General features: G+C 40.3%; 1 protein-coding gene across 1 annotated transcript in view; it reads left to right on the top strand.

Annotated features, from left to right (window-relative positions):
* knk (cytochrome and DOMON domain-containing protein knickkopf) overlaps nt 1-27,500 on the top strand; it is a 79,424-nt gene that overhangs the window by 46,372 nt on the left and 5,552 nt on the right. The window contains exons 3-12 of the mRNA XM_076190149.1: nt 2,335-2,483; nt 11,327-11,435; nt 12,494-12,632; nt 13,091-13,190; nt 15,658-15,832; nt 20,909-21,014; nt 22,634-22,770; nt 24,489-24,624; nt 25,217-25,406; nt 26,994-27,097. Coding sequence (XP_076046264.1) covers nt 2,335-2,483; nt 11,327-11,435; nt 12,494-12,632; nt 13,091-13,190; nt 15,658-15,832; nt 20,909-21,014; nt 22,634-22,770; nt 24,489-24,624; nt 25,217-25,406; nt 26,994-27,097 — 1,345 coding nt within the window. The remainder of the gene's footprint in view (nt 1-2,334; nt 2,484-11,326; nt 11,436-12,493; nt 12,633-13,090; nt 13,191-15,657; nt 15,833-20,908; nt 21,015-22,633; nt 22,771-24,488; nt 24,625-25,216; nt 25,407-26,993; nt 27,098-27,500) is intronic.

Genomic DNA, 27,500 nt, shown 5'->3' on the forward strand with positions numbered 1-27,500 from the left:
TTTTTCCATCTTCTTATCATTCAGAAATTATAATGTGGAAAATGGTTTTGCACAGAGTTTACACACACACACACACACACACACACACACACACACACACACACACACACACACACACACACACACACACACACACACACACACACACACACACACACACACACACACACACACACACACACACACACACACACACACACACACACACACACAAACACACACACACACGGATAATACAAAAGAGTGAAGTGCCCAGTTTCCAGCCCAAAGCCTGCCCCTTGCAATGTCTGTGCACGTTAGTGCCTAATAAGTTGAAAGCGCTCGGTCTTAGTTCATCACCACCCTTATGATGTTATTATCACAGTAAACATAAAACGAATGCGTATTTGAATAGGTTAATAAATAGATAAATTAATGAATAAACAAATAAATGAATAGATGCATAAACAACTAAATAAATGAATACATAGGTATATAAAGAATAAATTAATAAACAAATAATCGAATCATGAATGAATGAATGAATGAATAAATATATAAATAGATCAATAGATAAATGAATAAGTAAATAATTAGATAAATGGATGAATAAATAATAAATAAATAAGCGGATAAACGAATAAACGAATTAATAGATAAATTAATAAAAAAAAATGAATAAATGGATCAAAAAGTATATATATAAAAAAATGAATGAATAAGTAATGTAAGAAAGCGCGGCCCGTTAACTCGATGTCAATGTTATGGTCAAAGGTCTTGAACTGTGTGCAAATATACCGTTTGTTTCGAACATTTGATATATGTTTCTGTACAAAATATTTTGTCTCGAAGGTAAATACTCCTTGGAAATATATAACAAATCATGATGAATAAAGCCTCATACTGTATGAAAATGTCCCCATTTTTCAAAAATTTTATGTACGGCTGAAAGTACAAAAGTATGACGTCATATAGGAGGTAAGCAAGCATTGTGGGTGATGTTCCGCCCACATGCAAAGGTTTCGTTTGAAACTTTGCTGGGGTGGGTTGATTGCCAGATGCTTACCTGCATAAGGGTCAGAATTTCACTCTTAATGAATTATATAACGTAAGAACGAAGAAACTTAGCGAGTTCTTGTCATTTTGTGTTAAAGTGAATACTACTAAGATGTTCCCGCCAAATTTGAATCTCCGTGAGAAAGAGGTTGAATAAAAATTTTCTTTGAGGAGTAATACAGTAACTCGGGAATTGAAATAAGGTAGGAGAGTGCAAGTTGTTGTGCGGGTGTCAGGGTGGTAGTGGGGACAGTGGCCCCTTCCAACTTCTAAATTGTGATTCTGCTAATTCGACGCGTCACGGCGTGGGTCTTGCGCGCTGCCCGACATAATCGCTTCCGTTCTGCGCATCCTCCGAGCAAGATTTACGTTGTCACACTTGACATCAACGTGTTTGGCGCACTGGTTTCGACCTCACTTCTCACTACATAGTTTGGGGCTCGAATCCAAAAGCTACCAGCGACAGGTGCTTGTTTTGGCAATCCAAGCACATGGTCGGGTACTTTATTCTTACGTCGTTTGAAGTTAAAGCTTAACTCTTTGTAAAACAACGCATAATTATTTGGCGGTTGATTTTCTTCATCGTTGCTCATTTCCTCGTTGTTCTTCCTCATCCCACAGGTAGAAAGCATCTTCGTCGCTGTTCATCATCTCCTCCACAAAGGTGGAAGAAACCTTTTTACCTTCTTTTCCCTTCCACAACTTTCGAGAAGGAATCTGATACGCTGGAGGAAAATAGCTTTCCTTCATCATATCAAATGGCATTCTATGTAAATTGTTGAGGAAACAAAATAGTTTGCCATAATGATTTGACGGCGGAAAAAGTTCTGGGGGTGGGTGGTATTGCCGACGAGTTGGAGGTTGAAGGAAAAATATCTCAGTGTGATAACCCCATTACTCATTTTTTCTGCTTCATTCACACTCTTTGGAAAAACGGAGAGAGCGAGGCGATCTAATAGGGGTATTCAAACGGGTCAAGGGCTTGAACAAGGGTGATGTACACAAGGTCATCATATTAAGAGAGCAGGGGAGAGCTCGTAGTAATGGATTTGAATTGGACAAACTTAGATTTAAGAAGGAAATATTCAAGAACTGGTTTACCAATACAGTAGTTAATAAATGGTTAGACTTATTAACCATGTAGTGAGCGCTGAAACTATCAGTTGTTTTAAGAAACGATTAGACAACTTTATGTATATGAATGATAGGTGGTATGGGGCCTGGAGCTGCCTAGTGTAGGCCTTATGGTCTCTTGCAATCTCCTTCATTCTTATGTATTCATGTTCCTCCCTCCCACAGGTGGAAGGCACTGTGTACGCCGTGGATGAGTATACCTTCTTGATTAAAGGCTTCATGTACGACGGGAACGGAATTGACACATTCTTCTGGGCCGGGACGACCCCTAACGTGGGCCCACAAGGATTCATTGTACCGAACGAAGACGGAAGGTAAGAGACACAGAGCGTTTTATATCACAGCCGATCAGACAAGAAATGCCAGTAGAGCTCAAGGAACAGTTTAATATTGTCTATACAGAGTATTAAGGTAATTATATGTTTAAGTCTTCACGAAGTTATTGAATGGAATAAACTTCCCGTACGTGTGATGGAATTTAGATGAAGAGCCTACGTCAGGAGGCGCTGAGTAGGTGCGGCCAAAGTCGCTTGGACTGTTGAGAATCGGAGAGAAGTGCAAGATTCGAACCCACAACTAAACGAATGCGAGACCACCAAGCTTCCGATTGAGCTTCCATTGATTTAAATAAACACTTAAACAATATGCTGTAATGTCTGCCTGTTGGCTATTTAATTACTTATTGTTTATATTTTCTTGTTTGGGTGTTTGTTGACTTTGCTTATTCTTTTTTTCCTACTTTCAGACTATAGACCGAAAGTTTTTTTTTTTTTTTTTTTTTTTTTTTTTTTTTTTTTGTTTTTTTTTTTTTTTTTTTTTTTTTTTTTTTTTTTTGTCGGGTTGGTCTCATTGTAACTAATTGTATACAATTCATTATCAAAACATGGGCGCCATGTTGGTATGCGCAGAGAAACGCTAATATACCTGCGTTTCGCGCAGTCGCGCTGACCTTAACGCTAGGTCACTCTTTTCCGAAGGGGTCAAACAAACTTCTGAGGAGTCTGGTTACTGTAGAATACGACAGGAATCAAAGAGCGGAACTCCTTTCCTGTATATTTATCACAATTAGGTAAATGAACACACAAACAGGATCCTATGATTTTATTTCCTTTCCTTTATAAGAAAAATTGAGTGTGAAGGGCTGTGACAAGAGTGATCCCTTATTCTGGCTGGTAAAATGCGTAAAAAGAGATAAGATAATCTGGACCTGCCCACATTAGAAAAAAAAAGAGAGAAAGTGGTGATATAGTAGTTATCTTTAGGACATTGAAAGGTGTGAAAAAAACTGTTTAAAGGTGAAACAACTCTTCACACAGATGCGTCGATTGATGAAACAAATTAGAAGAGGAAATGGTCCAGACAGACAACATAAGCAAATTTGAATAAAAATTTGATAAATACAAATATGGAAACGGGACCCCATGAGCACCACCCCAACCCCGTATATTACAGTTAGGTAAATGCAATTAAATGAACTCTCAAAGGATTGCAGAGGAAGGGCATGCCGGCAGGAGACATTTTGGTCCATAACTAAGTCGGTTGCGGGAAAAAAAAAGATAAATGAATAAAATGAATAAACAGAAAATGACAAATAATAAACAAACAGAAAAATAACAATAATTCATAATCAATAAATGAATAATTAGATTACAAAAATATGCAGATAGATAGTAATAAATAGATAAATTGATGAACAAAATAAGGTAAATGGTGGCAGGCATTGCGGCATATCGCTTAGGTGCTCATCTAAATGAATCTTAAAACTTCGAACTGTGCTACATTGCACTGACTCTTCAGGAAGTTTATTCCATTCATTAACTACACGGTTGGCGAGGTTGTTTCTACCCACTTCCAAATTAGATTTACTTCGTGACAGTTTGAGATAATTATTTCTTGTCTCACTTGCATTTAGTTTAAAAATTTCGTCACTTTTGATGTTAGTTCCTTTTAAAATTTCAAAGACCTGTATCAAATCACTCCTAAGTCTATTCTTTTTAGCGAAAATAGACCCATATGTTTTAATCGATTTTCGTATATCTATCAACCTATCTATTTATCAATATTTTTAACTATCATTCTATCTATATATATATCTACAGTACATATATGTATATTATATATATATATATATATATATATATATATATATATATAGATATATATATATATATATGTATATATATATATATCACTAGTGAGAAATGTAGTAACACATTCTTAAATCGCAGCCAACACCACGGTCGGAAAAAAGAAAGCCGAATGCGCGAGTCTATATATTTCGATTGCTGAGGGATTGCAGTTAGCAGTCGAAATATATAGACTTGCGCATTCAGCTCTTTCATATATATATATATATATATATATATATATATATATATATATATATAAAAATATTTCATATACATATAAACATGTTTTATTAAAAACAACAGTGCATTCTGCACTACAAAGCCTCTTGATCAGAATTTCAAGTCTTCTGAATGATGACTTTTGATTAAGAAATAGGGGAATAATAGATTACCTATACACATTAGGAACTATTGTTCAGGAAGAATATACAGACCTTCCACTAATCGCAGTTGGCATTATCAATGTAAAAAATACAGGGAGAATACAAGACATATATAAAAAAGGTAACATTAGGGAAGGTCACAACACAAAACATTAGGGGAGATTACATCACATGTTTAAAATCAAACCTACTGCCAAGATTTACCAATGTATATTATATATATATATATATATACATATATATATATATATATATATATATATACATACACACACACACACACACACACACACACACACACACACACACACACACACACACACACACACACACACACACACACACACACACACATATATATATATATATATATATATATATATATATATATATATATATATATATATATATATATATATATATATGAATGATAGTCCTGATGTTATTTACCTTGACTTTAGTAATACGTTCGACAAGGTACCCCACCAGAGACTACTAAATAAACTCAAAGTCCATGGCATAGGAGGAAAAGTGTCTGACTGGATTAGAGCTTGGATCAGTGACAGAAAACAGTGGGTCATCATAAATGGTGTAAAATCCAAATGGGAGTGTTTCTAGTGGAGTTCCCCAGGGCTCGGTTTTTGGTCCCTTATTATTCATTATGTTTATAAACAACTTGGGCAGTGGGATCAATAGTAATGTTAGTAAATTTGCGGACGACACTAAAATATGACGCCGTCTGGGGTATTGGCTGCTTGTTATTGTGGCAAAGTAGCATGCAGTCGATACTTTAGGGTCTATATGGGGCGCCCCTACGGACCAGAGCCACACATCATTTTGTCTATGATAGAAGAAAACTCTGTTCATAGAGAAATGATGACACTTTTATACTACGACTGTCCCTCCGTTATGCTGTCCCCCAACCCCTTGTTGCTGTCCTGTACCATTTCTCTGAGTATTCTCTTTCTGTGATGGGGGAATTCCCTGTGGTGGGGGAAAAGAATACTGCCACCAAGTATTCCCACTTGGATCGTAAGAGGCGAGAAGAAAGGGACGGGGATTGGGACTAGGCATCCTTCTCCCTGTAGCCCCACGGGGCATATCTCCTAAAAATAAAAGTGAAGGCATAAGGGGTGCTGGAGGGCCTCGGACCAGCACCCTAAGGTTTGGGTCTTTTAATGTGCATGGATGTGGTACAGATGAGAGTAAAAGGGAAGAGATAGGTAGTATGTTTGTGAGAAGAAAGATGGATGTGTTGGCTTTGAGTGAAACTAAGTTGAAAGGGAAGGGTGAGTGTAAGTTTGGGAGTGTAAGTGGGAGGTTATCAGGAGTGAAGAGAGGGCGAGGGAGGGAAGGGGTGGCTATTCTAGTAAGTGAGGAGATAGGTACACAGGTAGTGGAGTGGAAGGAGGTTTCCTCAAGGATAATGTGGATGAAGGTGAAACTGGGAAAGGAGATGTGGGTCTTTGTAAGTGCATATGGGCCTGGCAGTGAGAAGAGTGTAGAAGAAAGGGAGGCCTTTTGGATAGATTTAAATGAGTGCATAGAGGGTTTAGGAAGAAATGTCAATGTAATAGTACTGGGAGACCTTAATGCTAGGGTGGGAAATGGTCCAATCGATGGAGTGGTTGGGAAGTGTGGAGTTCCAGGAAAGAATCGTAGTGGAGAGTTGATGGTGGAAATGTGTCTAGAAAGAGAGTTGATGATAGCAAATACAGTGTTTCGGAAGAAAGTCAAGCATAAGTACACATGGGAGAGGGTGGTGGAGGGAAGGGTGGTAGATAGAGCGCTAATGGATTATGTAGTGGTAAATAGGATTATGATAGGAAGAGTTAAGGATGTACATGTGCTAAGGGGAGAGGGTGGGGGAATATCAGATCATTTTTTGGTGGAAGGTAAGTTGAGAGTGGAGGATAGATGGAGAAAGAGGAAAGGGACAAAAGGTAGGGAGGTTCTTAGAGTGAACTTCTTGAATGAAAAGGAAAAGGAGAAGGAGTACGGAAAGAAGCTGAAGGAGGAGTGGGAGGGAGTAAAGGATGGAGTAGAGATGGGTGTGGAGGAGGAATGGGGATGGTTCAAGGAGGGAGTCATAAAGTGTGCAAGGATGGTGTGTGGAACAGGAAGGACAGAAGGAAATAGAAGAAAGGGTAGTGAATGGTGGGATGAGGAAACAAAGAAGGTTGTAGAAGAGAAGAAGCGAGCATTCACAGATTGGTTACAAAAGAGGACGAGGGAGTCATATGAGAGGTACAAAGAAAAGAAAAGAGAAGTAAAGCAAAAGGTAAAGGTTGCAAAGAGGAGAGCAGATGTGAAATGGGGTAAGAGTATGACAGAAAATTTTGAAAGTAATAAAAAGATGTTTTGGAAAGAAATTAAGAGAGGAAGAGGAGGCGAATCAAGTAGGGAAGAAAAGGTAAAAGGTGCAGATGGAGAGATGATAATGGAAGAGAAGGCAGTAAGGGGAAGATGGGCAGAATATTTTAGGGAGTTGCTAAATGTGAAGGAGGATAGGGAAGGAAAGATAGCTGCAGTGGGAAATGCGAAGAAAATGAGAGTGATGAGTGAGGAGAATGGAGGAGAAATAAGGAAGGATGAGGTGAAGGCAGTTGTTAAGATGATGAAAGCAGGTAAGGCACCTGGTCTGGATGGATGCCATGCAGAATGTCTGAAAAAGGGAGGTCAAGTGATGGTGGACTGGTTGGTGAGGTTATTTAATGTTTGCTGGAGAGAGGGTAGAGTACCGGAGGACTGGAGGAGTGCCTGTATAGTTCCTCTTTACAAGGGAAAAGGGGACAAGTGTGAATGTAGTAGTTTCAGAGGGTTTAGCTTGTTAAGTGTAGTTGGGAAGGCTTATGGGAGGATCTTGATTGAGAGGATTAGGAGAGGAACAGAAGGAGTAATTGGTGAGGAACAGTGTGGATTTAGGACAGGTAGAGGTTGTGTAGATCAGATCTTTGTGGTAAGACAGATATGTGAGAAAGCTATAGGAAAGGGGAAGGATGTTTTTTGGGCTTTTATGGATCTGGAAAAGGCTTATGATAGGGTAGACAGAAAGGCACTGTGGGAGGTTATGCAGATTTATGGGATAGGAGGAAAGCTTTTGGGAGCTGTCAAGAGTTTTTATGAGAGTAGTAGAGCTTGTGTCAGGATTGGAAATGGAGAGAGTGAGTGGTTTGAGGTAAAGGTGGGACTTCGTCAAGGATGCGTTATGTCGCCCTGGCTGTTCAACTTATACATGGATGGGGTGGTGCGAGAGGTGAATGCAAGAGTAGTGGGTCAGGGATTGGAGATGGTTAAAGAAAATGGAGAAAAGTGGGAGGTGAGCCAGCTGTTGTTTGCGGACGACACTGCGCTTGTGGCAGGATCGGAGGAGGGATTGAGGAAGCTGGTGGCAGAGTTTGGGAGAGTATGTGATAGAAGAAAGCTAAAGATAAATGTGGGTAAAAGTAAGGTGATGAGATGTACAAGGGGTGAAAGTGGCAGTAGACTGGAAGTGAACATTAAGGGAGAGCGACTGGAGGAAGTGGATAGTTTTAGATACTTGGGTGCAAGTGTAGCAGGAAAAGGTGGAGTGAAGGTGGAGGTGGAATGTAGATTGAGAGAAGCGAGTAAATGCCTTGGTGGATTAAAGAGTGTAATGAGGAATAGACATTTAGAAATGAATGCGAAGAGGAGACTGTATGAAGGAGTGATTGTGCCAACAGCACTGTATGGGGCAGAAACGTGGAACATAAGAGAAGAAGAGAGAAGGAGTTTGAATGTGTTTGAGATGAGGTGTCTGAGAAGTATGGTGGGGGTTACTAGGCTGGATAGAGTGAGAAATGAGGAGGTGAGGAGGAGAACAGGGGTGAAAAAGGATTAGGGAGATAGGGTTGATGAAAGAATATTAGGATGGTTTGGACACATGGAAAGAATGAGTGAAGAAAGACTAGTAAAAGAGGTATGGAAGGCAGATGTAGAGGGAGTGAACATGAGGGGACGTCCTAGGATGAGGTGGATGGATGTGGTGAAGGGGGCTTTGGGGAAGAGGGGAATGTCTGTTGAGGAAGGAAGGGAGAGGACGGAAGACAGAGGTGAGTGGAGAATGGTTGTATATGGATGATGTTGTGATTGCATGAGGAGGAATGGGCGGGGGGGTGGGGGTGAGGTAGTATGTGTGAGCAAATTTTGACGCAGCCCGAAGGGATTTCTCCCCGTCCTCTCCTTATATGCAAGGGGGACGGAGAGGGGGGGTCGCCGATTAAATGAAGCGGCCTTGCTGTGGATGTGCTGTGTCTTGCGACACTGCTTCTGACCCAGGGCGGTGGGCAAGGTGCAGGGATGACCCGTCATTCAGGAGGTGCTCAGATGAGAGGGAGGGTGGGAGGGGTGCGGAGTGTATTTAGGGATGAAATGGGTGGGAGCGTTTTTATGCCTTTCCCTTTTTGGCTACCTCCCTTGAAAGGGGGAAAAAGCCTTGGTATATGTATGTATATATGTAATTAGGTCAGGAGAAGAAGCCGAGATTCTGCGGGAGGATCTTAACAAATTGTTCACATGGTCGTTGAAATAGCAAATGGACTTCAATATATCAAAGTGCAGCGTGTTAAACGTAGATTTACACAGCCCAGAAAGCAGGTATACCTTAAATAACACATTTTTAGGTAAAAGAGAGTGCTGGAGAAGCCTGGAAATTCTAGAGAGTCCTGAATTTAAATCCAGGAAACATTGCATTAACGCAAGGAATAGAGCTAACAGAGCATTAGGTTTCAATGCTAGGACTGTCACGAATAAAAATGTAGAGGGAATTATCAGACTCTATCTGACGTAAGTCAGACCCATCCTTGACTATGCGGTATAGTTTTGGTCTCCGTCCTATAGAATGGATATCAGTTCATTAAAATCAATATAGAGGAGAATTACCAAAATGATACATGGGTTCAGATATCTACCTTACTAGGACAGGCTTAAGTATCCTAATTTACACTCTCTAAAAAGACGCAGAGTGTGGGGTGATCTAATAGAGGTGTTCATGTGGATCAAAGGCCAAGGGTGATACAGACAAGGTCATCATACTAAGACAACAGGGCAGGATTCGCAGTAATGGATTTAAATTGGACAAATTTAGATTTAAGAAGGAAATAGACAAGAACTGGTTTACCAATAGAGTGGTCAACGAATGGAATAGACTTAGTAACAATGCAGAGAGCACTGAAACTATCGGTTGTTTTAAGGAAAGGTTAGACAGCTTTATGGATGGGAATGACAGGTGGTAATGGACATGGAAAGGCCCAGTGTACGAGTAGGCCTCACAGACGCTTGCAGTCTCCTCCATTATTATGTTTTTGTATTCTTATATGTTTTTATATATATATATATATATATATATATATATATATATATATATATATATTGTGTGTGTGTGTGTGTGTGTGTGTGTGTGTGTGTGTGTGTGTGTGTGTGTGTGTGTGTGTGTGTGTGTGTGTGTGTGTGTGTGTGTGTGTGTGTGTGTGCGTGTGTGTGTGTGTGTGTGATTCACTATGGTCTTTGGATCACGTATTGGACTCGTGATCGACAGCTATTTCCCTCCCGGAAGAGAGCTCAGAGCTCGTATATGACTGATCTATGGGTAATGCTGTGACCTTTCACGCACACACACCAACTCACCACCCACGAGAGTTGGAGTGAGTGTGTGTGTGTGTGTGTGTGTGTGTGTGTGTGTGTGTGTGTGTGTGTGTGTGTGTGTGTGTGTGTGTGTGTGTGTGTGTGTGGGTGAGTGAGTGAGTGTGTGTGTGTGTGTGTGTGTGTGCGTGCGTGCGTGTGTGTGTGTGTGCGTGAGTGTATGTGTATGTGTGTGTGTGTGTATTCACCTCGGATCTGCTGCAGTCTCTGTCGAGACAGCCAGACACCACCCTACGGCAGTGAGCTCAGAGCTCCTTATTAGCCGATCTCTGGGTAGGTCTGAGACCACTCACACACCACACACCGGGACAGCAAGGTCACAAACTCCTTGACTAACGTCCCGTACCTACTCGCTGCTAGGTGAACAGGGGCTACACGTGAAAGGAGACAAACCCAACTTATCTCCGCCCGACCGGGGAATCGAACCCCGGTTCTCTGGCTTGTGAGGCCAGTGCTTTACCAACCCGCCACCGAACCGAACCGTGTGTGTGTGTGTGTGTGTGTGTGTGTGTGTGTGTGTGTGTGTGTGTGTGTGTGTGTGTGTGTGTGTGTGTGTGTGTGTGTGTATGCGTGTGTGTGTGCGTGTATGTGTGGATCTGGGGTAGGGGTGGTAGTATCTGCCGATGACGAGTCCAGCACGCGATCTAAAATCGGGATGAATCGTACACATACGTACACAAGCATACAGGCACACATACACCCGCAAGCTCGAAATTTGAATTCATGAAATATGTCTTATATAATAGGCGTTGTTAATTTCGTTTCAGTCATATGCACTACATTCAGATTATATTTTTTACCAAATTACTAGAATACAAGTAAATTCTGCTGCCTTATTTTGTAGTATAAATGAGCTGTTGTGATATGATTTTGTGGTGTATATCTGGCACGAAAAGAAAACACGTTGTGTGAAGTGTTATTCTGGTCACTAAAGTTTTAAGAGGAGTCCCAACATTCGATTAAAAAAAATTTTGTTCCCCACAGGACAAATGTACTTCGACGATATTTAAATGAGGACATCACACTCCGCTTGCCGGAACGTAAACTCTTGACTAAGGTCAGATGGCTGGCCATCTATGATCTCAGCAGGCTGGTAAGTAAAATTTCAAGATTTTTTGTGGTCAAGACTGCAGTTTCTCCTTAGAGAAATGTGACGTCAGTTTTTGTTTTCTTTGGTGTAAGTAGGTAGTATAGAAAACGTAGTTTATTTTCTTTCATTTTGTTTTTTGCTCAGTTCAAACAACAATTTCACCTATTTCACCCTCGTGCTCTGAGTTTTATGAGGCCCATATGAAAATCAGGTTTGGTTGTATTATTTCAGGTTAGGTTAAGTATTCTCATATATTGACCAATTTTTTTTTTCAAAATCCTGCTATGCCAACGATAATTTTAATTATTTGTGTCTGTAGTTATCATATATTTTTGATAACTTCAATACCATGACTCGAAACAATTTCAATTTGTAGCAATTATTATGAATAATTGAAATCCTAATGAATCTGAATCTGAATAGCTTTTATCAAACTACTCTACATGTATAATCTTTAAAGGGGAAATTAAAATTTAATAACCATTACCGCTTTGGTCGTTACATGGGGAAATAGTTTCATTACCTGCAACTACACATGACACCTAATTTTTTGTATATTCACCATATTGTGGAATATATTTCAACTGCTATTAGGGGATGAAATTGAATTCTATTACTACCCTTATCACCTGTTTTTCTACCTACTTCTGCAATGTCAGTGGTTTTCACTCGATTTTTTTTTATCCCCTAAGACAAAGTAGGTTTACATATTGTCCCCCCCCAACTCTTTACATCCCCCTTTCCAATGGAACCCAGGTTTCTGGGCATACAGGCACCAACCTGTATTTTATTTCCTCCTACTTTCTCCGCAACTATCTTCCTGCCTCTATTATTCTTCATGTAGAATTGTCCGAATGCCTGGCCATCTGACTTAGATTCAATATTAATTTTTCCAATACTTATGTACTCTGTAATTCTTGCCTAACTCCGAGGACAATAAAGATTTTTCATACTCTTTAACAATTAAAAGGGTGAACGTTTTATTCAATTTTCTCCACTCATCAAGATCTCAAGGTATTTTAGCGATTCTGAACGCTGAACTTCGTTATTTTCCCCATCAGGAGAGCTTTGGCGACGTGACGATTCCCGAGGGTTTCGAGCCGCCACAGAAGATTGTCCTGAACAAGATGAGCTCCAAGTCGACAGCCATCCAGACCGGGCGTGTCGTCATCCACGACACCAAAACGATCGTGATAGAAGGTGTGTAGGAAACACAATGAATGGAGGAAACTTCCTGCAGAGGGCAGTCCCATGTAGTATATGAGTTCGGAGTTTTAAAATTCACTTTCATAAACCTCTGGTCAATACGCTATAATTTCTGTATATGACTTGTTTTGTTTATTTCTTTGCTTGTTTGGAAAAAATTAATCTAATTTATAACGTCACTTTAAAATCATTGTAACCCACTGAAAGGTACAACTTCTTTCAATCGAATGGGAACCAGAAATAATTAGAATTGCCTGGCAATCACTAGCTTTAGCTACGGAAAGTATTAAAGGTTGAGAATATCATAATTTGGTACTTGGCTGATACCATTTGTCAGATTATAATGCCATTTGATGACGTCATCCCTGCCTTCCCCCCCCCTCCCACTGCCCATGAAGAAACTTCTGTTGTTCTCCTCTAAGCCTCTCACGCTCTCTTTTTTTCTTCTTTAGATTTTAACTACGACGGCACTGGAGAGGAGGTCTACTTCTGGGTCGGCATCGGACCTCAGGCTCACTCCAAAGGAACCAAAATCCCAGATGAACATGGATAGTAAGGAACCACTACTTCGTGTGTGTGTGTGTGTGCGTGTGTGTGTGTGTGTGTGTGTGTGTGTGTGTGTGTGTGTGTGTGTGTGTGTGTGTGTGTGTGTGTGTGTGTGTGTGTGTGTGTGTGTGATTTACTATGGTCTTAGATCACGTGCTAGGTTTGTGGTCGGCAGTTATTACACCCACCAAAACACACACACACACACACACACACACACACACACACACACACACACACACACACACACACACACACACACACACACACACACACACACACACACACACACCAAGAGGACGGGTGCGATTTGCAGTGCTGTGATGTTTTTCAACAATGGGCGGGGACATATCCTAAGACTACTGCGTTAGCAAGCCAAGTCAATACCACTACATTAGCAAGTGTGTGCGTGTGGCGTGTGGTTGTGCGTGTCTACGTGTGTAGACCCAATAATCGGTTACTTTTTTCAGAAGGATTTTTTGCCACTCTCGACCTAATGCCTGTCTTTATATATTTCATTCTGGTTGGTGTCAGATGATCATAAGACCCCATAATTATTCCGTCTCTCTCTCTCCGCCAGCTTTACCGTATTGAAAAGTGAAATCTGTTCCAACACGGGGATGCACGTCACAGAATCTGGTGTTCCGAACGTCAGTCCATTTCATTTAGTTGCAGAACGCACCTCCCGGAGAGAAGGGCGTAGCGAATGGTCGAAACTCCTCTTACGCCCAGAGTCCACCTCTAACTAGAATGAAATCTATAATGTCTACCCCTATGTTAAATAGGGTACAGATCTAATGATTAAATTCACATACACACACACACACATATTCTTGAGGAAATATCCAGTTAAGTATAGCATTCTAGGACACAATGACCCAGTGGGTAAAGGAAATGACTCGGCTCTTTGAATCTGTGGATGAGGAAATAGAGCCAAGGAATGAATCAGCCTGGGAGGAATTCTTTATTGACATTTACAACCTGGGAGTGAACAAACATGTGCTGATGATTAATGGAAGGAAGAACCAGAAACAAAACTGGTTCAGTAAATGGTGTGAGATAGAAAAAAACAAGGATGCGGTTAAGGAAAATTTGAAGAAGAGTAGAAGCATTAAAACAAAAGAATCTTACTAGCAAACTAGAAACGACTATACAAGAATCCACAATGGGAGGAAAGTCATTCTAAAATGGGCGTTGTAGATAAATGCAGAGAAGAACCGAAACATTTTTACAGGTTTATTAATGCTAAATTGAGACACAGGGAAGTAAGCACCAAGTTAATGATGGGTGCTGAAGTCTAAGGAGGCCTCAGCTCAGGCAGGAATAATGAATGAAAGTTTCCATTCGGTCTTTACAAATAAGAGCAGTTTACTTAGAGGAAAGCCAGGAGAGGAAGAATTCGCGTTTAGAAGGTACCAGTGTAAAAGTAAAGCAAGTGCTCAATCTTTTGGGGTCATTGGATGTGAGAAAAAATTTAAGACCTGACGGGATCTCTAACTAAATACTTAAAGAATGTAGAAAATAACCAACGGACAAGATTCATAGTCTTATTTTATGTTAAAAGAAGGGATAGTGCCGCAAGATTGGAGAAGGGCTGAGGTGGCACCAATTCACAAAGCTGTAAATAAGGAGACACTAATAAACTAGAGTCCGACATCACAAATCAACACATCAATGAAATTATACGAAATTATTTTGAAAATTCAATGGGTCAAATATCTTGAAGAGATAAACATTATTACAGACTGTCAGTTTAGTTTCAGACCTGGAAGGCCATGTGTCTTAAACTTTTTAAACTTTCACTCGAGAGTGATTGATGTGTTGTAAGAGAGAAAGAGGGGTAGGTGGACTGTTTGTGCTTAGACCTAGAGAAGACTTTTCATAAAGTACCTTTGTGGAAATTGGAGTATATTGGAGGACTGAGAGACAAACTACTCAAATGAATTATTTCATTTATTTATTTATTTATTCATTTATTTATTTATTTATTTATTGAAGGGAAGACACATGAGGATAGTAGTAAAGAATAAGATGTGAAGATGAAGACCAATGGCCACCGAATTTCCACAAGGTTCAGTGCTTCCATCAATGTATATATTTTTTATGCATGTCAATGACGCGACGGAAGGTATAAGCTATGCCAACATGTTCACTGATGATGCAAAAATAATGAGAAAAGAGAAAAACGAGGAGTGAAGGCTATTTCAATATATATATATATATATATATAATATATATATATATATATATTTATATATATATATATATGCTGGTAACCACTTAAGAAAAAGAAACACAGAAATCCAGCATATTTCTGACCATGTGTTCAAGTGATTTATTTCATAATATATATATATATATATATATAATATATATATATATATATATATATATATATTTTAAATATATATATATTACACACACGCACACCTTTGAAGACGGCTCCAACTCAGATTTTTCCCTCTTCGCCTAGCATGACGCCGTTGCGGAAGTATAAGAAGAAGCGGGTGGAGCTTGAGCTTCCGGGCGTCATGACGGTCAACACAATCGACTGGCTGGCCGTGTACGACATCAAGCGCCAGGAGGTTCTCGGCTCCATCATCGTCCCTGAGGACCTCAATGTCCCTCCCTCGCTCATCAAAATCATCGTGAGTATCTTCTTTTATTCATTTTTGAGGGAGTGGGAAAGGGGATGGGGAGAAGGAGGAGGGAGGAGGGAAATGGGAGTAGGGAGGAAGGGGAGGGAAGTAGGGAGATGTGAGGGGAAGGAGTGGGAGAGAAGGGAGGTGGGAGGGGGAGAAGGAAGAGGTGAAGAATAAGGAAGCGAGAAGGGGAAGGGAGGAAGGAAAAGGGAGAAGTAGAGGAAGAGGTGGAGGGAGAGGGGAAGAGAGATGCGGAGGGGGAAGGCGATGGGTAGGAGGGAGAGGTGAGAGTAAAAGGGAGGAGGAAGGGTGGAGGAAATTTCTTTAAAATTAAGGTTTTGAGCCCCATGATTCCAGGACCGACGAAGAGAGAGCTATCAAGTGTTTATTGGTTAATTGAGGAATTGGTCCACTGAATGATTAATTGACTGACCTGCTGGTGTTTTGGTTAAATGACCAATCGACTGATCGGTTGATCGACTAGCTAATTGATTGAATAATTCACGGACTACTTGATTGATTGATTGATTTGCCAAAATTGTTGGTGTTGTAACTAAGGTACCATTAAGAACTAGACGCCATAATCAGCTTCGGAATATAAAAATTAGTAAATGCAAACTTATGCATAGATGCTGCTAGAATAAAAGCATATAGGTATAAAATATAAGGGTACTTTGTTAGCGCACTCTCAATGCCAATTTTAGATACCAACCAATTCTTTTATTTATTTGTTTGTTTTTCTTCCAATATCTAGACCTCTGAAAAATACCAACCATTGGCAGTGTAGGTTCTTTTCCTAAGGTGTGTGTGTGTGTGTGTGTGTGTGTGTGTGTGTGTGTGTGTGTGTGTGTGTGTGTGTGTGTGTGTGTGTGTGTGTGTGTGTGTGTGTGTGGTAACTCCAGTTTAGCCAATCTCTCTTCGTATGATAGGTTTGCAAGTGCAGGTGCCATTTTTGTAGCTGCTCTTTGGATTCTTTCTATTTTCTTTATATTCTTTTTGGTACTGGGGGACCACAATGTCGCTGCATACTCTAATCTAGGCCTTATCAATGTAACCAATATTTTTTTCATCATGTCTTCGTCCAAGTATGTAAACGCCACTTTTATTGATCTTAGCAAGTTGTAAGTCTCCCCGACAATTTTGTTAATCTGTATATCATAGGACAAGTCGTTCGTGATAATTACTCCCAAATCTTTTTCGGATCCTACTTTCTTTACTTCTTTGGTTCCAATTGTATATTTTCCTGATATTCTGTTTTTGCTTTTTCCAAACTCCATTATGCTACACTTCTTAGTATTAAAGTCCACTTCCCATTTCTGACTCCAGTTCCATACCCTATTTAGGTCTGCTTGCAGTGCTTCACAGTCCTCATCAGTTTCTATTTTCCTTAGCAGTTTGGCGTCATCGGCAAAGAAGCTCATGTAGCAGTTCACGTCCTCATCCATGTCATTCATATAGATAGCAAACATTATTGGTGCCAGCACAGATCCTTGCGGTACTCCACTGATCACCTCTTTCCAGTCTGAATATTTTTCTCTGAGCACTACTCTCATCTTTCTACCAGTCAGAAAGTCCTCTATCCATTTTAGTAGGTTTCCCTGTATTCCTCCTATGTGTTCCAGTTTTTTTAGTAGTTTTCTGTGTGGTACTTTGTCAAAGGCTTTTTGCAAGTCTAGGAATGCACAATCAGCCCATCCATTTCTTTCTTGCACTATGTCTATTAGTCTTGAGTAAAAGCATATTAAGTTTGTGGAGCATGATCTTCCTTGTCTGAATCCGAATTGTCTTGGGTTTAATATGTCATTGTCTTCCAGATGTTTTACCCAATTATTCTTGATTATTTTCTCACAAATTTTGGCAATGGTGCTTGTTAGTGATACTGGCCTATAGTTGGTGGGTTCTTCTTTGTTTCCTCCTTTGTGTATTGGTACAATGTTATCGTTTTTCCAGTCCTCGGGTATCTTTCCTTCTTTGATTGAGCTGTTTATTAAGATGTGTATTTTGTCTGTTAGTTCTTCTTTGCACTCCTTTAGAATCCAATTTGCAATACCGTCCGGGCCATGTGATTTTCTGACATCCAGCCTTGATAAATGTTCTGATATTTCCTTTAGTGATGCTGTAAACTCATTCATGAGGGGAGATTTCTTGTTTTTGTCTATGTCACAATTTGGTATTTTCTCTCTGGTGAAAACAGATTTAAAGTGATTGTTCATGACTTCGGCCATCTCTAAATCTTCTGTGTATTCTATGTTTCCTTGGCATAGTTTCACCAATTCCTGTTTGTTTTTAAGTTTACCATTCACATACCGATAGAATAGTTTGGGTTGCTCTTTGCATTTGTCTATAATATCCTTCTCATGGTTCCTTTTCTCCTCTCTTCTCACATTAACATACTCATTTCTATAGTTAACATAAATTTGCCATTTGCTTTGTTTTTTGTCTTTTCTCCACTTTTTCCAAGCTTTGTCCCTTCTGTCTTTTGCCTCACTGCATCTTTTGTTGAACCAACATTTAATGTACTCTCTCTCTCGCTTTTGTCTTGGTACATGCCTGTTTACCCCTTCATTGTAGTTTTCCATCAATATATTCCATTTCTCTTCCACTGCTGTTTCTTCCCTGTAAAATATTTCCCAGTTTGCATTCCGGAAGAATGTCTTTAGTTTTGTAAAGTCTGTTTTGTTGTACCTCAGTCTTCCTTTCCTATGCTTTTCGTTCCTCTCTATGTCTATTTCTTCCTTTAGTATAGTTTCAATGAGTACATGGTCACTCTTTCCAATTGGTGTCTCATACTGGACTTTATGCACTATTTCAGGCTCTGTTGTAAATATTAGATCTAGTTTCGATGGCTCTTCATTATTTCTGTACCTTGTGTTTTCACGGACCCATTGGGTCATTGTGTACTCCATGGTCATATCTAGCAGTACATTGCCCCACGAGTCATCTCCTCCTTGCACTGTCATGCTGTCCCAACAAATTTCTTTGCAATTGAAGTCCCCCATAACTACCAGATTACCCTTACCCATTAGTATCTCATTGAGAGATTTTCTTGTGTCATCTAGCATTTTTGTATGTTCGATTTCTTTCCAAGCGCTTGTTTTTGGAGGCACATAAGTCACCACAAACTTTCTACTTTTCATATTCTTGCCTTCGACTTTTATCATGATCAATTCAGCATTACCTTTGCCCTCTGCAATTTTTGTCACCTTTAGGTCTTTCTTGGCCAAGAACATGATTCCCCCTCCCTGTTTCTTGTCCCTGTTTTTTATCCAGTAGTTGTATAAACCTTGTCCGATAACAGTGGATGGTATTTCACCTCTTAGTTTAGTCTCTACAATTCCCATTATGTCTGGTTTTGCTTCTAACAGATAATCATTGAGTTCGTTCAGTCCCGAAATTAGTCCGTCAATGTTGGTATAGGCCACTTTTAATTTTCTTCCTTCTCCCTGGTTTCTTCTTCCCTTGTTTTGTTCGTTTTGAAGCGCCATTGTCTTAATCTCAAGTCTATTACTCTCAACTGGAATTCTTTGCATTCTGTCTCCGATCTTTTCAAGTTTTTTTCCTTTGCTTCTTCTCTTAGTGCCCTTTCTTTTTCTAATTCCTCAGTACTCATTTCTCTTTTTATCCATATCTTATTGTATTTTTCACTCTTTGCCAAGTTACCTACTTTTTCAAATATGTCTTCTACTACCACTTGTGACCTTAGTTTTATCTTTAGAGGTCGATTCCTATCCTTAGTATAGCGACCAATTCTGTAAGTCTCTTCTAAGTCTGTGCCTGAATCACTGTCTCCCCCCTGAATTTCATTAAGGATTTCTACTGCTGTCTCTTTTTCTTCTTTTTCTCTCATGTACCTCGCCAGTCCTTGTTTTTCTTTAAGCCCATAAACCACAATACATTTCTTCCTATCTACTGTGTCCCTGACCCAATTTGCTTTTTCGTTAATCACTTGAATGATTGTGTCTTTTGCATTATCTTGCATTTGCTGCTTGACTATTTCTTTGAAAGCAATTTCTTTATTTTCAATATTTTCTTTCCACTTCTTAATTTCCTGGATACTGTCCCCACCTAAGTTTTTCTTCGATCTTTTGTGTCAATTCTTGTAATTTGTTGTTCACTTCCTGCTTTAGATTTTCGCTATTGTTATTATCATTAGTTTTCTTCTTTTCATTATCATTCTTCAGTTCATTTATGTCTCTTTTCATTTCTTTAATTTCGTTTGTAAGATCCAAGTTAGCTTTTTCTCAGGTCAGAAATTTCATGGTTAGTCTTAGATAAACAATCAATTAAACCAATGACCTCTTTTCTTAAGTCCATGATTTCATTTTCCCACCGAGTCCTATTTTTGCTCATCTCTCTCTCTATCTCTAATAATCTACTTAAGTTCTTTCTTTCGTACTTACCAAACCCTAAGAAATCATTGTCATAACACGTGCTTTGTTGATTGTTTACATCGCGGTTCAGTGGATTGCCGCCAGATGGCTCTGATTCGCAACTGGCTTTCGAGTCGTTTTCATTCATTTTTGCTAATTTCGAGTTAACACAATTAACTAGCACTGCATAGATACCATTTCGGGCACTCACGTTCACTCCCCACCCCTACAGTACAAACCAGGTTTTCCTTTTTCGTCGTAAATCCTCTTCTTCTTGGTCGCGCGCGACGACAGCGACGACGAGCGGTGTTGCTTCGATGAGCGTGTGTGTGTGTGTATGTACATGTTTGTGTGTTGGATTAGTAACGCTATTTAAATCACGTGCTTTAGTCATGATTGACAGCTATTGCCCAACCGAATGAGTACTTAGAACTCATGTATTACCCGATTTCTGGGTAATGTTGTGAACCATCGCGTTGCTCAAAGAGGGCAGTAACGTCTTGTTGTATCAGTGAAAGCTTTTCAACCCGGGAGCGCGGGTAAGCTTGGCACACAAGCAGGCACCAGCATCGTTATCACATGTAGAGTATTATCTTGTCTTCTCTTGTCTTGTCTTGTTATGTCTTGTCTTGTCTTGTCTTGTCTTGTCTTGTTATGTCTTGTCTTGTTTTGTCCCTGACATCTTTGCTTCTCTTTCCCCTTCCCTCCGCAGCATCATGAGAGTGGTCTACCCAACTGCGAGCAGCTACATAAGGAATTACAGCTGAGTTGGGACGTCTTCGGGGACCAGGTGACCCTCGAACTCACAGGTCGTGTCGGTAAGTTGCCAAAGGATCAAGGATCTCACCAACGCCAGGCGATTTCATTCGGCTGGCAAGAATCCCCTGGCAGGAAGAAATTAGTCTAGATCAGTGGTTCTCAAACTGTGGGTAAATTACCCCCCCGGGGGGGAGGTAACAAATTTTCGGGGGTTATGGAGGGGTGACAAAATATTAGAAATAAAATTAAATAAAATAAGATCAAGAAAACACTGCGGTACCTGGCATTAGGATTAAGGTTAACTTAGCACGTATAGTTGTAAAACTGAAAAAAAAAGTTTGGGAACCACTGGTCTAGATACACCGGTCGAGATAATTCTACACTGTTATTGTCTTAATGCCCAAGTGAGTCAGTTGTTACCTTTATGGGTTTTATCCTGGCTAACGACAGGTGAATTTCCATAGCTGGTTTTTGGGAGAGGACTAATAGGCGGTCTCCCTGGGGCGCCACCAACTAGAAGGCAGCGCCCAGGAGAGCAAAAATGTTACGAATGTCTATTAATTAAAATAAATGGATAGACTTTTTCTGCAATGAGGTGACATTGGTTTGTGAGCTTTGCCACGGTCAACTGAAATCTATTGAGCTTTTATAAGTGCCATTATGAAATTGTGTGTACAGACGCTCCTCAACTTATGTTTTAGTTACGTTCCGAACGGCCGAACGTAAGTTGAAAATGAACGTAAGTTGTTACTGTACTATACATCCGTAAATTATATTACCGTATCTTACAAAACACCCCTAAATAATTAATTATACACATAACATTGTAAAATAATAACATTAATTTCAAATAAATTAAATTCAAGCAACATAAATTGAGATGGTGGAGGAGGAGGAGGATGAAGCAAGGCACTTTCAGTCTGTCGTTTGTGTAATGTAAACAATGGACGCAGCGTCATGCGTAAGTATCGTTTGAACTACGGAGAGCGCGCTAAACTAAAAAATTCACTCAAATTTTTTTTTTACAATTTTTTTTTTTTTTTTACAGTCAGTTCAAACGTAAAATCGAAAAAACGTAAAACGAATGAACGTAAGTAGAGGAGCGTCTGTATATATATATATATATATATATATATATATATATATATATATATATATATATATATATATACATACACACATTATATATATATATATATATATATATATATATATATATATATATATATTTGCGTATGTATGGATAGTGTATGTGTGTAGGTGGGGAGGGAGCAGACAGAGGGAGCGCCAAATTCTTATCTCACCTACGGCACCAAAACAGCTAGAACCGGCCCTGATGGTTTCACACTTAGAGGAACCTTTGAACGAACATATCCATTTCCACAGAGATCTGTTAAACTGTTTTTGCTCAATTCGTTTCAACAAGTTAGGTGAGATGAATGTATTAATTCATCTATTCATGCTAAACCTTTCTGAAATAATTTGGGCTTGATCCGTTTTCTTTTTGAGTATATATTGATGCTTACTTGATCACCTGTCAAATGTTCTTCAGATTTAGAATGTTGGAAATCCCTGAACCAAGGTCTTCATAGTTTATTGATCGAAAAAATATCATAAATATCTTAAAAAGTTGTAGAAGATAATTTAATAACTATTTTCTTGCCTCCTACACTTTCAGGTGAGGATGATTACATCGCCTTCGGCATGAGTGGGTCGGAGACGGAACCCAAGATGGAAGGCGCCGACGTTGTCGTCGCCTACATGGAGGGCTTCCTAGGCTACATCGTTGACTACAACATTTCCTCTTACATGCCCGTGAGTCCATCGGTCTTGCCACGTTTTCTTTGGTCCACTTTCTGTACTCCGTTCTCTCTGATCTATATTATCTTGACGTCTACAGGATGAAATACACATTTGATATGCATCGTATGGCTTAAGGTGTTGTCACACTAGGCTATTTTCCTTCATATTCCAATTAATCGGCAGCATTGCCTATCTCCAGAACCATTTTGTCATTTGATATACTGGAGAAAAGATATTTTCTTCCAGCATATCACATTCCATCCCTAAAGCCGCGTGCTGCAAATCTACTCTAAGAGTCGGAGGAAAGATAGCCCAGTGTAATAACGCCTTTAGTCTTCCTTGGTTCAGTATTATGTGTGAATAATGTGTGTGTGTGTGTGTGTGTGTGTGTGTGTGTGTGTGTGTGTGTGTGTGTGTGTGTGTGTGTGTGTGTGTGTGTGTGTGTGTGTGTGTGTGTGTGTGTGTGTGTGTGTGTGTGTGTGTGTGTGTGTGTGTGTGTGTGTGTGTGTTAAAAGTAAAGTTGAAAGGTTGTGTGTATTTGGCGAAGGAAAACTCGGAATGATGGCAGAGGTATCTTAATCTCACGTTTCGACTATACGCTTTCTTCAGAGAGGATGACAGACAAACATACATCTCGCTTGATATACCCATATGCTTCGGCGATTTTATATCTCTAGTTGTCTTGGAAAGCCCACACTTTGATCCTCGTTTCTCCGTTTCGTTCTCTTTGTTAATATCCAGTGGTATTGCTAAACAAATTAAAAAGATAATGTATTGAAATTGCCACGAGGGAGAAAACTGAAGATTAACTCTTGAATGAATACATCCTAGTACCACACTCAAAGAAAGCTAAGTCCATCGAAACACTTTTACAGATAACGGAGAACAATTAGGGACTTGGTGAAACATAGAACAGAAATAAGATGAGTGAAAATAGATTCAATATACAAGATACCATGTAAGGGATGCTCACGAGTTTACATTAGCGAATCGTTGGGTGACATAGACAAGCGTATTTACGAACACAGGAATGACATAAAACATCATAGAAAACGCAACTCATTGCCAGACTGGCGAAAGATGGAAGTGATTGATAAGGCACTTAATAGAAAAAAAAAATAATAACGAGGAAAACAGTTGAAGCAGCGCATATCAGCACAGAAAACATCGCCAACCATAGGGGAGGGTTCATCAACCTAGCTTGTTATAGTGGCATAATCAAAACTAACAAACAGAACGAGACGGGCAAGCGCGGATAACGGCGTGGGCTTTCCGAGACAACCAGAGATATAAAATCGCCGAAGCATATGAGTATATCAAGCGAGATGTATGTTTGTCTGTCATCCTCTCTGAAGAAGGCGTATAGCCGAAACGTAAGAGATTAAAGTACCTCGGCCATCATTCGGAGTTTTCCTACGCAAAATACATGCATATGTATATGTATTTGTGTGTATATGTATATATACAATATATATATATATATATATGTATATATATATATATATATATATATATATGTGTGTGTGTGTGTGTGTGTGTGTGTGTGTGTGTGTGTGTGTGTGTGTGTGTGTGTGTGTGTGTGTGTGTGTGTGTGTGTGTGTGCGTGTGTGTGTGTGTGTGTGTGTATGTATGTATGTATGCATATCCTTCGTTCCCTCCCTGTGTTCCGAGTTGTCATCCCTTCACCCTTTAGTCACTCTCATGAAATTGACGATGGAGTTATTTTATAGTGTACCGAGTTACTAGGCACACACAAGGGTGTCTGCTCCGACGACTTGTTCGGCGGATACCAGGACTACCAGATGCACAAGGCGACCAGGGACAACGGAATCAACTCCTTCACCTTCCGTCGGCGACTCAAAACACGTAAGTTATCTTCCTGCTCAAACTGTCTTAAGTCATCTTCATACATAATTCAACTTGAGTCATCTCACTACTTTCCTGAACCTCTTCGTGTCCTTTAGAGTTCCTCCTTGATTGAATAGAATCCCCTGGCGTCATTAGAATTTAAATGTTACAGTTGATCAGTATCACAGATGAGGGAATAGAATTTTTTTAATGTGGGCAGTTTATTTATTCGTGAAAATTAAGAAAAAAAAAATCTACGCGTCCCAATAAACTATACGTAATCCATCATTGTCACCTTAAATCTAATTGAAATCGCAGAGCAGGACAGCCAAAGTTGATTCAGAACTGGTGTAATTTGAAACTGATGTCGGTTACAAAACAGTTACGAACTACCGTTGATTTGTGGTCGACGACATCCCGTGTTTATTTGTTCTATTAATTGACAATTTTACTTAGATATTGTTTTACCAACTACTTTTTTCACTAGCAACAATTCGAAGTGTACCTTTGCAATTAACTTTGCGATTATTTTTGTAACTAATAATATAAAAGCGGACTTTTTGGTTATTAATCCTCACCCCTTACCCTCCGCCCAATACCTTTCTTGCAGCCGACACCGGCGACACACCGTACCCGGCCAGCGGTCCAGCCCAGACGGTGTGGGCCATGGGTCATTTGGACCTGCTCAAGCGGCCCACAATCCATTACGCCTGGTCCAAGGTCTCGCAGCCCATTGAGTTCGTCAAAAAGAAGGGCGAGAAGAACTGCTTTGCTTTTACCAAGTCCAATCTCAAGGATCTGTAAGTGCCTCAGGCCTGGCCATCTCTCTCCCTCTCTCTCTCTCTCTCTCTCTCTCTCTCTCTCTCTCTCTCTCTCTCTCTCTCTCTCTCTCTCTCTCTCTCTCTCTCTCTCTCTCTCTCTCTCTCTCTCTCTCTCTCTCTCTCTCTCTCTCTCTCTCTCTCTCTCTCTCTCTCTCTCTCTCTCTCTCTCTCTCTCTCTCTCTCTCTCTCTCTCTCTCTCTCTCTCTCTCTCTCTCTCTCTCTCTCTCTCTCTCTCTCTCTCTCTCTCTCTCTCTCTCTCTCTCTCTCTCTCTCTCTCTCTCTCTCTCTCTCTCTCTCTCTCTCTCTCTCTCTCTCTCTCTCTCTCTCTCTCTCTCTCTCTCTCTCTCTCTCTCTCTCTCTCTCTCTCTCTCTCTCTCTCTCTCTCTCTCTCTCTCTCTCTCTCTCTCTCTCTCTCTCTCTCTCTCTCTCTCTCTCTCTCTCTCTCTCTCTCTCTCTCTCTCTCTCTCTCTCTCTCTCTCTCTCTCTCTCTCTCTCTCTCTCTCTCTCTCTCTCTCTCTCTCTCTCTCTCTCTCTCTCTCTCTCTCTCTCTCTCTCTCTCTCTCTCTCTCTCTCTCTCTCTCTCTCTCTCTCTCTCTCTCTCTCTCTCTCTCTCTCTCTCTCTCTCTCTCTCTCTCTCTCTCTCTCTCTCTCTCTCTCTCTCTCTCTCTCTCTCTCTCTCTCTCTCTCTCTCTCTCTCTCTCTCTCTCTCTCTCTCTCTCTCTCTCTCTCTCTCTCTCTCTCTCTCTCTCTCTCTCTCTCTCTCTCTCTCTCTCTCTCTCTCTCTCTCTCTCTCTCTCTCTCTCTCTCTCTCTCTCTCTCTCTCTCTCTCTCTCTCTCTCTCTCTCTCTCTCTCTCTCTCTCTCTCTCTCTCTCTCTCTCTCTCTCTCTCTCTCTCTCTCTCTCTCTCTCTCTCTCTCTCTCTCTCTCTCTGAGTGTATGTACTCACCTTTATGCATTGCATGCAGAATGAAATTAGACTTTATGAATGTCTTTTTTTCTGTAATATTCTCACTTTAAATACATTAGTTACGATGTTTACATAATTCATATAACAAATGCCAGGAATCGCGGTTATTGTCATGGACGCAGTGCTGTTGCCATACTTACAGGTCAAATTCAGAAAATACGTTCAAAGATACAATATTGTAAGATGATATTCCAGCTTATTTACAATTTTGACCATATTAGCGTTGAACAAGATATAATGAGATTTGAAAACAAGGTATTTCAGATTAATCATCCAAGTTTTCAAATTAATATTTTTAGTTTCTTTTACTTTTTTCTATTTTATTCAAAGGTGGCGAGACACCTTGTTTTCCTATGTTACAATATCCCATCACACACTTTTATATTCTTACAGTGCGATTTATTTCTTAATTATTGCATTTTTTTAAATGATGTCCAGGGTAATTGCTCCATTTTCCCCTTATGAATCCGGCCCCTTGGCAGAGTAAGGAAGCGAGGGAAGCCAACTGGGTTTAGCATTTGAGTGTACGTTTGTACTGAATCAGCCAATGTGCGCACATGTACTAAATCATTTATCCCCCATCCTCCCTCCCCCAACAGAAAGCCGTGGGGTCCATTCGTGCTCGCCGATCCGGCTATGCGTGAGTTCGAGGCTCGCCTGGGTCCCGACGGGGGCCCTCGAGGCTACGAGGGTATCACGTCAGGTAAGGAATGCAGACAAGTAGGCTGACTAATATCTCAATAGACTGACTGCAAGCAGGCAGGCTGACGGGTCTGTCGATACAGTGACCACATGGAGGCTGGAAGGCAGAGTGATTTGCCCATTAACTCCATACAAGCGGGGCATGCCTGGGTGCAGGCTGATTTGACCATAGACTGTCTATTCTGATAAACAAATTACTTTGTGATGACGCGGAGGATGGGAACGTTTTCCCGTGCGCCAAGAAGAGTGCCAAAAGAGGGCGACGGCGCCAAGAGAGGATTTCAGGATAATGCCATGAATCCGGTGCCAAGCCCTGGAAATGTCTCATGGATGTGCTGGCACCGGTTTCGGCATTACCTGCATCTCTGACTCCCCGACTCTCTGACTCTCTCTCTCTCTCTCTC

Source organism: Oratosquilla oratoria, chromosome 9 (genome assembly GCF_046742065.1).
Source record: "Oratosquilla oratoria isolate Oo_2021 chromosome 9, ASM4674206v1, whole genome shotgun sequence".
NCBI lineage: Eukaryota > Metazoa > Arthropoda > Malacostraca > Stomatopoda > Squillidae > Oratosquilla > Oratosquilla oratoria.